At 39.9% G+C, this 16,557-nt stretch overlaps 1 protein-coding gene across 4 annotated transcripts in view; it reads left to right on the plus strand.

Moving 5' to 3' along the window:
* castor2 (cytosolic arginine sensor for mTORC1 subunit 2) overlaps nucleotides 1–16,557 on the plus strand; it is a 37,003-nt gene that overhangs the window by 13,712 nt on the left and 6,734 nt on the right. For all 4 annotated transcript variants that reach the window (XM_062048953.1, XM_062048954.1, XM_062048955.1 and 1 more), the window contains 5 exons: nucleotides 1,687–1,757; nucleotides 7,086–7,279; nucleotides 11,521–11,653; nucleotides 11,720–11,843; nucleotides 11,927–12,037. In XM_062048953.1, coding sequence (XP_061904937.1) covers nucleotides 1,687–1,757; nucleotides 7,086–7,279; nucleotides 11,521–11,653; nucleotides 11,720–11,843; nucleotides 11,927–12,037 — 633 coding nt within the window. The remainder of the gene's footprint in view (nucleotides 1–1,686; nucleotides 1,758–7,085; nucleotides 7,280–11,520; nucleotides 11,654–11,719; nucleotides 11,844–11,926; nucleotides 12,038–16,557) is intronic.

Below are 16,557 nucleotides of genomic sequence, written 5' to 3' on the forward strand. Positions count from 1 at the left end.
GGCGGAAAGCGGGGTACACCCTGGACAAGTCGACACCTCATTGCAGGGCCAACACAGAGACCGACAACATTCACACACTTTGATTATATTTTTTTAATGCAACATTTAAAAATTAGCTGATTATCCTGTTTTCTTACACATTTGAGTCTCATTTGCATTGCAGTTGCACTTCCAAGACTTTACCAGATGGCAGTACTGTATAGGCTATCTAACTAGGAAGTAGGTTTTTCTAGGAAACCGAATGTAGCACACTACAAAGTGTGTATACTGTAAGTATTGTAATTACACACCGGCTGTTTGATTGTAACATTCATCTTAGTTGTAGTTATCATTGAAATCGCCATGTTAAATTGCTAATGTTGATAGAGTTCTGTCCATGGCAAATCCAATCTGGGTAAATTGGAATCAAGACAGCGCATTTTTGAAGAGTTGAGCCTTACTTTACATTTGAGCGTTTCCTACCAAGCATGTTTGCTTTGTTAATGTTGAAAATTGCAACATTACTTCAAGGGAGTTTTGCTGATTCTGCCCTTTGCGCTGCTCGAGTGATTGTTGCCTTAAGCCGGTGTCCAGTCTGCAACCGGACGTGATGTCACATGCAACAACAGTATCGAAATAGGCCACCGTTTGATTTTACGTGAATGGATACCCGGTAGTAGTTGGTCGGTTCCTATTACAGTGTTTCCCACACATTCATTTATTTGTGGCGGCCCACCACGAAAGAATTACGTCCGCCGCAAATAAAAAAATATTTGTATTTTTTTTCCTGTCCAGCTTCTCAGGCAAATCATATAGTTGATGTAGGTGCCCATATTGGCTGTTCAGATTTACTTTACAAAAGAGAAGTGTAGGATACTTCTCTTTTTGCCTTATTTGTATTTGACCACTACGGTTTTCTGTTTATTTGTTACTGACTGTGGCAGGACACCTTTGCCTCTGTTTCACTTTATGTTGCTGGTAAATAATATGGTTGTAGTAGTAGGCTAAAGTTAAATTATTTAGTATGCACTAATTAAAGGGGCAGAGCTTTAAGAGACATTTTAACTTTTATATTTTATAAAGATATATTTTTTGTAAGAACCACAATTAATAAATATATTTCAGTGAATAACTTATTGTTCAAATCTGTATATAAATATGTACATAAAGTGTTGTAATTATATTGTAAAATGGATGGATGGACGTTTAAAACAAAACTGTTATTAATTAGTAAGTATACATTTTTTGAGCCTTTTTAGAGAAAATCATATCATTGTAGTAAATTATGCAAATTACTCGATGATGTCATGTGACCACGCCCATAGCCACGCCCCCACCGCCACAGGTATCTTGGCAGTTTATGGGAAACACTGTATTAAGTACCGAATTCGGCACCCATCCCTAGTACGAGGTGTTTTTAAGAAACAGCAATGTACAACTTCACAAAAATTAACAAAAAAACTAAACTAGTAATTTGATACCTTTAAGTGATTTAAGATAGTGTTGTTTTTTACCAAGGAAAGTTTGTCTATACCTTGCAGTGAAATGGCGCGCATCAGCAATATTTGACAGCCATTAACATTTATTTTTACAGTATTTGTCCCCGATTCCGCAAATCGATGCTTCCTGAAAGCAGTGCGTGATTTGTTTAGTGGTGAATGTGCTTCCGATTTGTGCGACCTCAACACCATGTTTTTGTCCACTCAGGTGCAAGTTCTTCAGCTTGACAGAGACTCCGGAGGACTACACCATCATCGTGGACGAGGAGGGCTTTAAAGGTGAGCTTCCTTGCACGGTCACCGCGGCAACCATTGATCGGGCGGGGGGGTGGAGTCACTGTGTAATCCAGTAATGTTTGAGCACACTTTGTCACTATGGTTGTGGGTCCAAGCTGGCGCTGGGCTTGTTTGGCTGATTGAGTGAATCCACCATGTCGTTACGAAAGCCTTCTCTGGGCCTGAATATCCTCGGTTACCCCGGAGACCACAGCCTATTTGTTGCGTAATCGGCGCAGGTATTTTCTACGGGTGACTTAAGGAAAATACGTGAAGGGGAAACCTCTGTTTATAAACCGAGTTTATTCTGCTATCGTATAACATCATCACTTTGTAGACGCGGTGGATTGGATAATCTTGATCCATCATCATTAAGACTCGTTAGCATAAACGATCACAGGGCCCATATGCTACTATTTGTCAACATTCCAGAATTGAATAAAGCCACAATACTGTTTTGGAATAGTATTGTCTATAATCTAGGCTTAATGCTGGTATTTAAACTGTTCAAAAGTGCTTTACTGTGAAGTCGCTGTTTTGTGTGTGTAGGAGCCTAAATGCTGTTTGTGTTAATTTGCATATTTTGTGGTGGGTGCTTTATGTTTGTTCAGCCAAAATGGGACTATTTGCTTGATTTGCATGCTTAGAATAATTATTACATTTGTCTAAATAATTTGATGATATAACTGTTTAAATTGCATATATGGCGGAAGGATCTGTGTGGTAGGTTGGTTTTTTTGGACGCAGTGCGTTATGGGTAATGACAGTCAGGTGCGGGGGAATTGAGCCACACAGTTTTTTGACCTCACTCTTACTTTTTCTAACTCTTTTTTACTGTAACAAACTCGCTTCATTTTGCCATTCATTTGTTCCCACATCGTTATTGTTTTACGTTTTGAATTATTAAATTAGCAAGTAAACTATACAAAACGAAGAGGAGCGTCTGGAGTTGTTTGTTGTCGCCGCAGCAAGCGGAGCCAGGAGAAAGTAGAGGAGCGTCAAGCTAAAGGCTTCATTAGGAATCTACATTTTAGTCCAAAAACTGTGTGGCTCAATTCCCCCGCACCTGACTGTCATTACCCATAACGCACTGCGTCCAAAAAAAAAACAACCTACCACACAGATCCTTCCGCCATATATGCAATTTAAACAGTTACATCATCAAATTATTTAGACAAATGTAATAATTATTCTAAGCATGCAAATCAAGCAAATAGTCCCATTTTGGCTGAACAAACATAAAGCACCCACCACAAAATATGCAAATGAACTCAAACAGCATTTAGGCTCCTACATTACCGGCCCCTAATTGTTATCAATGTCCTTGAAACAATTACTTAAACGTGTTAATTCAAATTCAAGGTGCCTAAATAGCCTTAACACTTCTCAAAGAAGCTTGTAGTCCTTTGCCCCATTCAACTTGAGGTCTTTGCTTCATCGCCATACTTTAATGATCTTCTGCTTCTTGAAGAAGACAAAGCTTTGTAATAGGGCGACGAAGCTCGTTAGTCTTAGTTTTCACTTGAACTTGACGAACAAGTCCGTCTCCACCAGGAAAAGTTTCTGAAATTCTTCCAAGTGGCCAGGAATTTCTGGGTGAAGTGTCGTCCACGATCAGCACCACGTCTCCAACACAAAAGTTTCTTCTAGGTGAAGACCATCGCTGACGTTCTTGAAGCTGCGCTAGGTATTCCTTACACCAGCGTTTCCAGAAGATGTCCGCAAGGTATTGTACTTGTCTCCATCTGCGACTGGCATATTGGTCGCACGGATGAAACACTCCTGGAGGTAGCTCAGGTTTGACCTTCAGCAATAACAGATGGTTGGGTGTGAGAGCCTCCAAGTCGTTGAGGTCTGAAGATGTCTTTGTGATGGGTCTGCCGTTTATGACTGCTTCGGCTTCACAAAACAAGTTATAAAGACCCTCTTCATCCAAAACTTGTACCTTTACAGTGACGCTCAGTATTTTTCTCACTGAACGGATTAGCCGCTCCCAGCTTCCTCCATGGTGAGATCCTGCTGGTGGATTGAAATGCCACTGGACACCTCTTTATAACAAGTGTTCGTAAATCTTCTTGGTGTTCCATTCTTTGATTGATTTCCTCATTCTGCTGTCAGCTGATCGAAAGTTCCATTATCGGAATACATCTCTTTGACTTGTCCTCTTCTGGCAATAAATCTTCTGATTGCATTAAGACATGCATCGGTGTCGAGTGAGGATGCAACTTCCAGATGTACGGCTCTTAAAGCAAGACACGTGAAGATGACGCCATACCTCTTTACATGTCCTCTTCCCCTCTTCACTTGGAACGGACCAAAGTAATCCACACCGACTCTCGTGAAAGGTGGATCGTCGGGTAGGACCCTGCATGTTGGTAGATCTGCCATGAGTTGCTTTCCAGCGGCTCCGTGGAGTCTTTTACAGATGACACACCTGGACAGAAACCTTCTGATGGCTCCAATGGCTCCAGGTATCCAAAATTTCTGACGTAGATTGGCCATCATGTGATTCCTTCCGGCGTGAGCTGTTAGGTCATGAATATGTCTCAACACAAGCCTTCTGATGTGTGAATCTTTAGGCAATATGGCTTGCTGCTTGGAGTAGTTAGGCATTGCTGCACGGCTCAACCTTCCGCCAACTCTCATAACTCCATCTTGAAGAATTGGATTTAACTTGAAAAGTGAACTACTTTTCTTTACTCTTTGATTTTTCTCCAACATCGCCCAATCTTCCTTGAAACGTTGTCTTTGACAGAACTTCACAATTTTGTGTTTCTGCTTTAGTCTTGGCTTTTGTGCTAATGAGCCGGGTTTAGACTAGGACTTAGACAAACTTTATTGATCCACAAGGGAAATTGGTGGAAAGGATAAGGAAGGAAAAGATAATGCACACAAGGGCACACAAAGAGTGTGAAAACAAAAGGTATAGATGATATTAAAAAGCTACCATAGTAGCATATATATATATATATATATATATATATATATATATATATATATATATATATATATATATATATATATATATATATATATATATATATATTACACACAGCTCTATTGGGTAATACAGTAGATGTCATGTATCGCAGACAACAACTTAACATTAAATAGTAGGCCGGGAGGACACAAACGACATTAGCATAGCGATGTGCTGTTTGACTTGGGCCAATAACAAATTTTGCTGGATGATATGTTGTCCCACAATTTAGTGCAGATAAATATTATTGTAAGCATTATTTTGGACCAAACTAAGCACTAATGCAGGGGTTCTTAACCTTTTTGGCCTCAGGGACCAATTTTTCCACTACAGTGGGGCCAGCGGCCCATTCAAATATTTACTTTGAATTAATAATCTTACTTATGAGTTTAATGATATCCAATAATTATATCTAACCTACTTACAGTTTAACACACATGTGAAATTATATGAAACCATGTTTAAATCACAAATATTATCAAGGTTTAGGTCAGGCTGATTACACAAAAATACTAATCAATTCTACTGCAAAAGAAGGAACTCGTAATAAATACAATTATGCAGTGCTAAAATAAATACTCTAATTAAATGAACAACAATAAATGTTTCTTAAATAAACTGACAAAACAATTTACGTGCAAATGAAAATATAGCTTCACCACTTTAGTCATATTTTTTGCGCTAAAGAAACATCTGACTTTAGCTCCAGACTTCTTCTGTTTGATATTTTCTTTACTGCCACAAGTGGTGGAAAAGTGTATTACAACTAAGTACCGCCGCGGCCCATACGGACCACAATGACAAGAAACACGTCACTAATGTAATTATAACATAATTAAGGAATGCAAGTAACCCCTTTCAAAGTCAATACACTTGTATCGCTCATTAGTTTTTTACCATTGTAATTGGAAAGTTCAGAACTTTTATGTGTCCTAAATAAGAAGACATACATAAGAAAATAATCTCAATCTTTGTTTGCAACAATTGCACTTAAATAAATATTAAACATCTTCAAGTACAGTTTTTTTCCCAGTTGTAAAACTGGATCAGTTGGTTAGTTTTCATTCATCTTAATTTGTGTTACCTTTCAGTGCTTCTCACTAGCAACTAGCAAGAAGCGACTCGCGTGTATGTGTCTGTGTGTAAACTGGCGGTCCAGCATGCGCTTATCCGAGACAAAGATTGTAGATGGATAACGAGGATGCATTCTGTTCATTTAATTTTTGCTATCAAATAGACACGCTCTAGAGCTGAGAGCGATGCACAGAGTGAATCCTCTTGCACCCTGATTGGAAGCGACTGGCAATGATCAAACATGGCAATTTATCAAAGTTATTGAGTTCATTTTCCTGTATCAATCGATTAATTTATTTATTATCTACTGGCCCAGGTCTATGTGCTTTGCTAGCTAGCTACGGACTGTAGCACACATGTTTCAGAGTTTATTCATTTAAATTAGGGACAATACATATTAAAGGCCATATGCATGTAAATTGATTGTAAATAATTCAATGTATATACTCTGCTGATTATCTTGTGTGATGACTGTATTATGATGATAGTATATATCTGTATCATGAATCAATTTAAGCGGACCCTGACTTAAAACAAGTTGAAAAACTTATTTGGGTGTTACCATTTAGTGGTCAATTGTACGGAATATGTACTGTACTGTGCAATCTACTAATAAAAGTTTCAATCAATCAATCAATCAAAATATGCTAGATTATAGCCAATGGATCATTTCCATGTTTCGTCCCTTCGGCAGGTTGATGTTTACATAGGATTAATATGACAACTTTGACAAGCAAAACAATTAGTCTTAAAAGGTAAAAGTAGTAACAGGTACCCAAATAGTTGGATAATATTAAACAAATATACATGTTTAAGCATGATTGTGGCAGCAGTGTTGTTCTTCCAATAGCCAAAGTTTTAGATGTTTGGTGAAAGGTGTCGGGAGTTATCACTGTTACCTATACCCCATGCTAGGTTAACATATTTGCTGAAGAAAAACACAATGATCAAACTTACATTGCCAACCAGCGGATAGTTGACAGCGCCTTGGGCTTTGCTTTAAGATGTGTAGCAAAGCCTGAGGAAGGTGATTTCCCCCCCCCCCTCGTTTCATGTTATGAAAACCTGGAACTTCAAAAACAAACGTGAGAGGGCCTTTTCTTTTAGAAGTGAGTGAAAACAAGTAAGGGAGAAAAACATTATGATCATTAACATAACTTATTGACACACATTACAGTTAGAACCTCATTAAAAAAGTATATTTCAAATAAGAGGAGAATTTTTAAAATCTAGGTGCCAGCAAGTTTTTCACGGGTTCCTCTTGTTCCCCCTCGCAGAGCTGCCAGAGTCGGAGCACATCAGCGTGGCCGATGCCACGTGGTTGGCGCTCAACGTTGTGTCGGGCGGCGGCAACGCCTCCAACTCGCAGCCCATCGGCGTCACCAAGATAGCAAAGTCGGTCATCGCGCCGCTGGCCGACCACAACATCTCTGTGTTCATGCTGTCCACGTATCAGACGGACTTCATCCTGGTGAGTGGTGTGTCTGCGAGGGGACATAAATACCTCAACATGGGGAACCTCGTGCAGCTTTGGGGAGAAATCCTCTCACAGCAAAGCCGCTGTGGCCACAGGGGGTCTTTTGATTGCTTTGCTGTATGTCGGGGAGTGGACCGTGTCACTGTTTAGTCTGTTACGTAAAAGGGGATCACAAGCTGGCTGGAATTCCAGGACTGTTTCCTGTCTGAATACAGATTTGTCTGACAAAAAACCTCAAATTAATCATCAAAAAAACACTAGAAACCAAACTATTTTTTAAAGGACCCATAGAGGCTAGATGACTACAATTTTACTAACAAGTTCTCTTTATATACAGTACAGGCCAAAAGTTTGGACACACCTTCTCATTCAACGCATTTTCTTTATTTTCCTGACTATTTACATTGTCACTGAAGGCATCAAAACTATGAATGAACACATGTGGAGTTATGTACTTAACAAAAAAAAGGTGAAATAACTATGAACGTGTTATATTCTAGTTTCTTCAAAATAGCCACCCTTTGCTCTGATTACTGCTTTGCACACTCTTGGCATTCTCTCGATGAGCTTCAATCACACCTGTGAAGTGAAAACCATTTCAGGTGACTACCTCTTGAAGCTCATCGAGAGAATGCCAAGAGTGTGCGAATATAAAACATGTTTTCAGTTATTTCACATTTTTTTGTTAAGTACATAACTCCACATGTGTTTATAATCATGAAAATAGAGAAAACACATTGAATTAGGTGTGTCCAAACTTTTGGCCTGTACTGTATTTGCTCCTGAAAAGTGATCTGGCAGTCATTTTCCATGATATCAATTACTTTTTGAATAATGTGTTGATAAATACGTGTATTTAGAACGGCCCCTTTCCATTGCCAGACTCGATGTGTCGCCCTCTCTTGGTTTGAAGTCATCTACAGCAGTGATCCCCAACCACCGGGCTGCGGCACGGTACCGGTCCGTGGACCGATTGGTACCGGGCTGCACAAGAAATTAAAAATAAATTAAAAATATATATTTTTATTTTTTATTAAATCAACATAAAAAACACAATATATACATTATATATCAATATAGATCAATACAGTCTGCAGGGATACAGTCCGTAAGCACACATGATTGTATTTCTTTATGACAAAAATAAATCAAAATTACCATTCCCCCCGGTCCGTGGGACAAATTTTCAAGCGTTGACCGGTCCGCAGCTACAAAAAGGTTGGGGACCACTGATCTACAAAACTGGAGCCCATTTCCCCGCCTAGACAATGTGGATTAAAGCATGTAAAACTATTATTTTTAATCACTTCATTGCATGTGTTTGTTGTTCAAAACTGATATGGTTCACATTATGAGCCAAAAAGGACTAAGGCTGCAGCTAACGATTATTTTTCTATCGATTAATCTATAGATTATTTTTTTTTCGATTAATCGGTTAATCTATAGATTATTTTTTCCGATTAATCTATAGATTATTTTTCCTTTTACCGATTATTTTTTTATTCAAAATGAAGATGAAAAAATAAATGTAGGCCCGTTTTTTCAAAAGGCATGGCTTTTATTTACAAAAAAAAAGAAGTATGGCCACTCAGTCAACATTGACAACAACATGACTAAATATTCTGTAACAATGTAAACATTTAAAACTTTTAACATTTAACAAAATTAAAAGTAGCTTATTTGCTTTTTAATGTGCAAATATAAAAGTCAACATCCAGTGCAAATCTTAATATTCTGCAATAGTATAAGCATTTCAAAAGTAAAAGTATTGCTTATTTTGCTTTAAAATGTGCAAAAATAAAGATAAACATCCAATACAAAAAAGTGCAAAACGAAATATTCTGTAACAGTGTAAACATTTCAACAAAAGTGAAAGTATTGCTTATTTGCTAAAATGTGCAAAAATAAAGATAAACATCCAATACAAAAAAAGTGCCAATCTAAATATTCTGGAGCACTGTAAACATTAAGTATTGCTTTTAAAATGTGCAAAATAAACATCCAGTCCAACACAGTACACAATAACCAATTCTACTCATTCCAGTGAGTGTCTAACAGTTGTAATGAAGAAAGGTTAGCATGTCTACATGCTTTGGTTCTTTTCTTGTTTACAATATTCCCAGCAGCTGAAAATAGGCGCTCAGAAGGGGTCGATGTGGCTGGAACTGAGAGGTAATTAGCCTTCACCTCAAGCCAGGACTGCGAGTGAGCTGAGCTGCAGTTTATATTTCTAGAAGGTCAACGGGCTCATAGTGATGTTACTAGTAGTTGACTGGGAGGTGTTTATTATCATTTGGGGAGAATCCGCTGCCTGATGCTCACCTGCTAAACACCTATCTGCTCCACGCTGAAGCGCTGACTACATGCGCTATGAATACGCACTGCTGATTGGCTGATAATGCTTCGTGTGTACCAATCAGATGGTTGTGTGGGTGGGACAATGCTGCGTGTGTACCAATCAGATGGTTGTGTGGGTGGGACAATGCTGCGTGTGTACCAATCAGATGGTTGTGTGGGTGGGACAATGCTGCGTGCTGAGACAGAGGCAGACGGAGCAAAGCAGCTCGTTAAGACTTTAGCTTTAGCTTAGAAACTCGTTCGGTACACCCCCGTACCGAACCCAAAGCCCCGTACCGAAACGGTTCAATACAAAACACGAACCGTTACACCCCTAGCAGATACAAATGACACATTCATGTTTTTGTGTAATAACGTATGCTCGCGCGGACGATTGACTAGTTGATGGTTTTCTTTTCAAATGTTCGTTCATAGCCGTTGTGCTGCTATGATAGGCCATTTCCGCTCGACACAGTGTGCATACAACAACATTATTAGGCCGTTTATTGAAATACTCCCACACTTTTGACCACTTTTGGCATGCTTTTCCCCCCTCGCTCGCATCGTCTTCTTTGATCGTCTGCTTTGCGCTTCGCCATGACGGTAGTGTGACGTCATTATGCGACGCGTCGACGCACAAAAACGGCGTCGACGTATTTACGTAACCGATGACGTCGATGACGTCGACTACGTCGACGCGTCGTTTCAGCCTTAAAAAGGACAAATTGCCATTTATGGACTTCCGTAGACACCATAGTCTTTTTTCTCATGCTCTTTCAGCAAGAGTCTATAGGAAAACATCAGAGGAGGACGCAAAATATAATACTAGCAGCTTACCTTCTTTTTTCTTGTTTTTGATCGCCGAGTCTGCACTTTCTCAGTTTTTCCACAGGTTCTGACTCAGTCTGACTTTCTTTTGAAGGGTGCTTCTGATTTTCAGGATTGCATTTGGCTTTAGTCGTTCCAATTTTTCCCGACCAAACCCTGTTTTCTTTTAAAGTCAGAATCATTAAAAAGATGGCAGCAAATTACTCCTCTTGCTTACAATTTGACTGGGGCGGTCCGCACTTTCCTTACATTGCCATCATTTGGAAATATATGCAGGCTGACCCCTTCTTTAGGTGTATTGCTACAACCTGCAACAATGCATCTGGCAGACATATTTCATCATTCCTTTAAATTCATTGATTTGGGATAAAGCAAGGAACTTTGTACACAAAGCAATTTAAAATGCCATCCATCCATGTTCTACCGCTTGTACCTTTGGGGTCGTGGGGGTTGCTGGAGCCTATCCCAGCTGCATTCGGGCGGAAGGCGGGGTACACCCTGGATAACTCGCCACATTCTACACACTAGGGCCAATTTAGTGTTGCCAAACAGCCTATCCCCAGAAGCATGTCTTTTCAATTCAATTCAAAATCCTTTACAGAAAATTAAAAGGAAAAAATTCTAATTAAAATCAGAAAATACAATAATAATTAATTAAATTAATCAAATGCTGTAGATAAAATACTTTCAGTTGTCATATGCACAATTAAATAAGTGTTTTCAGGCATCCGCACGCTGATCTGTTCCATGCAGCGACAAAGTGAATCAACAGGCAATAAAGATGCTACACAAACACAAACTACGCAATGTGAAATTGCCTCCAGTCTTCTGTAGGTGACGTCAGCAGGCTGATGCAGACCTGCTGCAGCATTTCACAGCTAAAAGTGGACGTGTCAAAATGTGCTGAAACTCGTCCGAAAACAGGCCTAAAATCACTACTGTGTCTTATTTGGGGGGAGTTTGACTCATAGACATAATTTTTAGGTCCAGGACTATGAAATAAGTGCTGATGTTGTCCGCATTAGCTTTAAACTTCTTGGCCTCTCCTCATTTGGTTGGTTTGTCCTCAGGTCCGTGAGCGAGACCTGCCGATGGTCATGCACACCCTGTCTTCCGAATTCACTTTACTGCGCGTGGTCAACGGAGAGACCGTCGCCGCACACGATCTGGGAGTGACAAATGGCTTCGTGAAGCCAAAACTCGGTAGGTCCAATCCAACCTTTGTTGCAGAGTCTTCACGCTGTTCTTATTTTTTTACCCCGTTTGCAGTCCCCCGTCCTATCATTCACCCGCTGTCCAGCCCCAGCAACATGTTCTGTGTGACCAGCTTAGACCCGGACACGCTTCCCTCAGTCGCCACCCTCCTTATGGACGTCATGTTCTACTCCGCCGGGTGAGACTCCGCTCACCTTGGGTGCAGAAGTTGTCCGTTAAAATCACTTCAGTTGTTAATCAGCTATTTTCGCTCGTTTCCAGGCCGAAGGAATCGGGAGCATCTGGCGAGGACGCCAGCCACATCCGCTTCTTCTCCTTCTCCCTGATCGAAGGCTACATCTCTTTAGTCATGGACGAACAGACCACTCAGAGGTTAGCAACTCACTTGGAAAAAAAGGAATTCTCATTTGTTGTTTTTTGTGAAATGCTGGAAAAACTTTGTCTGATCTAGTGATTTGCAATACTATACATTGTTACTGTATCAGAGCTGCCAAGCCTGAGTCACGCAATTTAACCCGTTCTCACGCCACACTTGACATTTCTCATGCTTACCGTATTTTCTGGACCATAGGGCGCACGGGATTAACAGGCGCACTGCAGATGAGCGGGTCTATTCAGGTCTTTTTTTCATACAAAAGGCGCACTGGATTATAAGGCGCATTAAAGGGGTCATATTATGATTTTTTTCTAAATGTAAAACACTATCTTGTGGTCTACATAACATGTAATGGTGGTTCTTTGGTGAAAGTGTTGCATTGATTGTTTTACAGACCATTTTCAAGTAGCTTTCTGACAGTCTCTTCAGGATGTGCCGTTTTGTGGCCGGTCTTATTTACGTGGCTCACTTTGGACAGCGTCTTCTCCCCGTCATCTTTGTTGTAGCGTGCAAGGACGGGAGTGGAAGAAGTGTCAAAAGATGGAGCTAACTGTTTTAATGACATTCAGACGATACTTAAATCAACAACAGAGCAGCAAAATGGATTAATGGATGGATCTTGTCATCCGTGGCTCAATAATGCAACACCAACGCCGGGAATGTGTCCCGTGAAAAAACGTCCGATCGGAACCATCTAATAACTAAAGTTCCTTGGGTGAATTATGTAAACCCACTACAGTTTTTAGCGCTTTGATAGCTAGTCTACTGACAGATATATGTAAGAACTTTACACTACTTTATATTAGAAATATAACAGTGGACAACAGTGGAAGATGAATTCCACATAAGAAGATAGAGAAAAAGAAGAAGCTTATGACTACGGTGTCGACACGGACTACAATGGCGAACGCGCGCACATTTTCAGGACTTATGCAGATCCCAAATACACATCAGCAGGTACCAGAAGGTAAGAAAAGTTGGTTTTGCATAATATTGCGAAACAAAACGGCAGGTAATATGTCTGCTTGTAGGTGCCATTTTGCAGTCCTACACGCAAAATGCACCATAATAATACTCGTATGTTTAATGAGCCGTCAATCCATCAAGCGGTGCGGCTTCATAGCTTACCAAAGTCGTACTAAAAACATTTTGACAGATTTTTGAGCGCCGTGTGTAATGTTCTATATTCTCAATGGAACATTTAAAGTTTTGGTGTTTACGTCATCTTGCAGTTTACACGTATCTCTTATGTATGACTGCCATCTACTAGTCACACTTATTACACCATGTACCAAATAAAATTGCTTTGAGGTCGGTAAGCACAACCAGAATTATGCCGTACATTAGGCGCACTGTTGATTTTTGAGAAAATGAAATGATTCTAAGTGCGCCTTATATTCATTTTCATGATAATTAACTTTTGTCCTCGTAAGTTGCCCTAGTTCAAGTAACTCTGATTGACTGCCCGAGATAACCAATCCATCAGTCCTGTGTGCCTTAATCTGACCAACCACGGAAGGCACCACGCAATACACACCAATCAGAAGCCACGTAAGGCGGGTCTTGCCTGTGTTTTGGCCAGCCGGAGAATGCTGTCATTGCTACGATCCGTGATGGCGTGAATGATAAAAAAAGGAGTCAGAGTAAAAGAGCATATGGAGAAGATGAACTGGACAGAAAGCGAGGTATAATATTATGATGGAGAAGCACAATATTGAAATTTCAATCAAACATAAATGAGATTAGCTTTATGACACTAGTTGAGGGTTTAATGAAAGACATTGGAGAAGTGGAATTGGCGAAATTAAGCAATGACATTGCAAAGGTTATGTGATAAAGAAAAAATAGACGGGTGACTAGAAGAGTAGTGACTTGAATATCAAGAGAAGATAACCCAAATATTTGAGAAGAGAAGATTTTTAGTTGTGAAAACCAAAGTCATGAATTTTATTAAAAGAGAGGTTCTAAACAAGCTCCAAATTAAACTTTATGGTGTCAACGGAAATGGTTCAAGTATTTAAAGGAGCCAATGTGGCCAGAAATAATACTGCAATCACGGTCAAAATTCTGTAGTCCCTTCCCTCTCTCCCTGACTGAGGTTGCCAGATACACAGTCGAATCCAGCTCGATCGACTGGGCTACTCCAAGGAACTTCAAACTTCCACTGCCTCTTGCTAGGGGTGAGGTGCTGGGACCATAATAGTTGAATAGACAAGAGTTTTGAGAGTGACCCATATGGTGGCGTGTTGACCTGATATGTAATAGAACTCTAATTTTGGGGTTCGAGACCCACACAGAACCTATATATCAGTGGCCTTGTGGTTAGAGTGTCCGCTCTGAGATCGGTAGGTCGTGAGTTCAAACCCCGGCCGAGTCATACCAAAGACTATAAAAATGGGACCCATTACCTCCCTGCATGGCACTCAGCATCAAGGGTTGGAATTGGGGGTTAAATCACCAAAAATGATTCCTGGGCGCGGCCATCGCTGCTGCTCACTGCTCCCCTCACCTCCTTTGACCCATCCTCAAGGGGACGGGTCATATGCAGAGGACAAATTTCCCCACACCTAGTGTTTGCGTGACAATCATTGGTACTTTAACTTTAAATCATTGTCGATAGAAAAATGTATTGAGAAATAGTATTTAGAATATGTGAAAATATATACAGATTAGGGTTGTCCGGATACCAATATTTTGGTACTGGTACCAAAATGTATTTCGATACCTTTCAATACTTTTCTACATAAAGGGGACCACAAAAAATGGCATTATTGACTTTATTTTACAAAAAAAAATCTTAGGGTACATTAAACATATGTTTCTTATTGCAATCGAAAAACAATGTTGTCCTTAAATAAAATAGTGAACATACTAGACAACACTTTATTTGTCACCATGGAGGCGAGGATTAGCGATTTAGAAGTAGCTACAACACTGTGGATAGACTTTAGCCGCTAGCTAGCTAGCCATGTCTTAAAGCACCTCTTCCTGAGGGTGTTTCAGTGTTATAACTTCACCTTTATCTTTAGTTTTTAGACCAAAGTGCGTCCGTTCTCCCTTTTCTGTCTACACACTGTGTCTGCTTGTAAGTACTCTGTGATTGTGCGCTGCCGAACATGCTCCTCTGCTCGTAAACCCAACAATGACACAAGGTGACGACGCGCCGTCATGCCCGGGATCCGGTCCTTTTCAAACAGAGTATAGTACCGTATTTTTTATTCATTAGTACTGCGATACTATACTAGTGCCGGTATACCGTACAACCCTAATACAGATGCATATAAGACTATAAATAATAAAGTAGGAGCTTCAGCAGTTATTCCACAAGAAAGGAATCATTTTTACAGGAGAGTTGATAGCAATGTACATGGCAGGTAATTGGACAGAGGAATATAAAGTAGTTGTGTGCTCGGAGTCAGTTACAGACGTGTAAATATCCACTTAGACACCCTACCAAAGCAATGTTTCTCAAAATTGTACATTTCAAAGTCTATCCTTAAGTCTGACAGTGTACAGATGTACCTAACGGAACCAACATAGTCCCTGAAATCCACTCTGAGAACCGCTGTAACACAGTGTTCAATCAAATAGTAACATGCAGCTATCTTTTGAAAGATGCTAGGGAAATGAAAACATTGATCATTTGTCAAAACTCCTATTACACTTTTCATTTGTAATTTTTGGTTGGTTAAGACTAGCATGAGGAGGCCTCAGTGTAGATGAGGACATCAGTCTTAAGGTATACATCCACCTTAAAACAGGCCAAACTGCTGCTAAAAAAACTTTTTTTTAAAACACATTTTGACACTAAAATGTCACTCTTGTCATTTTCTGAAACATTTTGGCCCTGGGATTAAGCGCTAATCAACGGATAATTAATTGTTGTACTTTTTTTTTTTTTTTTAACGTTTTTTTTAGGGAGGTTTTCCAGAAGGTGTTAGCATGACGACACCACTTTAACCAACCAAAGTTTACTTATATAGCCCTTAGTCACAAATCACAAAACATCGGTATGCGCTGCTGTGCCAAGATGCGACCCAAGTCCCTTTGGTGCCCTCACAAACGATCAGAAATCACATAAATCCTCAACTTTAACAATTATATTGTGACATTTAAAAATGTAAAATCCACTTAACATGAGCAGCTGGGGAGAGGAGAGGAAGGAGCAGGCAGAGGGAGGAATAGGGATCTAAGTCAATCAATCAATCAAAGATTATTTATATAGCCCTAAATCACGAGTGTCTCAAAGGGCTGCACAAGCCACAACGACATCCTCGGCTCAGATCCCAGTCCTTTTTGGCATGTTTTTTCCAAAAGAGTCTGATCTCATCACAATTTGAAAACTTGTTGAAGTACAAAGCCCGCTTCGTCAACCTCTTTAAAACAAGCAAGCACACAATGTCGGCCAGCGGGACACAAAATAAATGAAGCATTCCTACACAGAGACATGGCTCGCACACCGAGGCATATTTGGATTCATCTAATAGTTCGTAAATTGGAAAGTCCGCAAGTAGAG

Source organism: Entelurus aequoreus, linkage group LG05, assembly GCF_033978785.1.
Source record: "Entelurus aequoreus isolate RoL-2023_Sb linkage group LG05, RoL_Eaeq_v1.1, whole genome shotgun sequence".
Lineage (NCBI taxonomy): Eukaryota > Metazoa > Chordata > Actinopteri > Syngnathiformes > Syngnathidae > Entelurus > Entelurus aequoreus.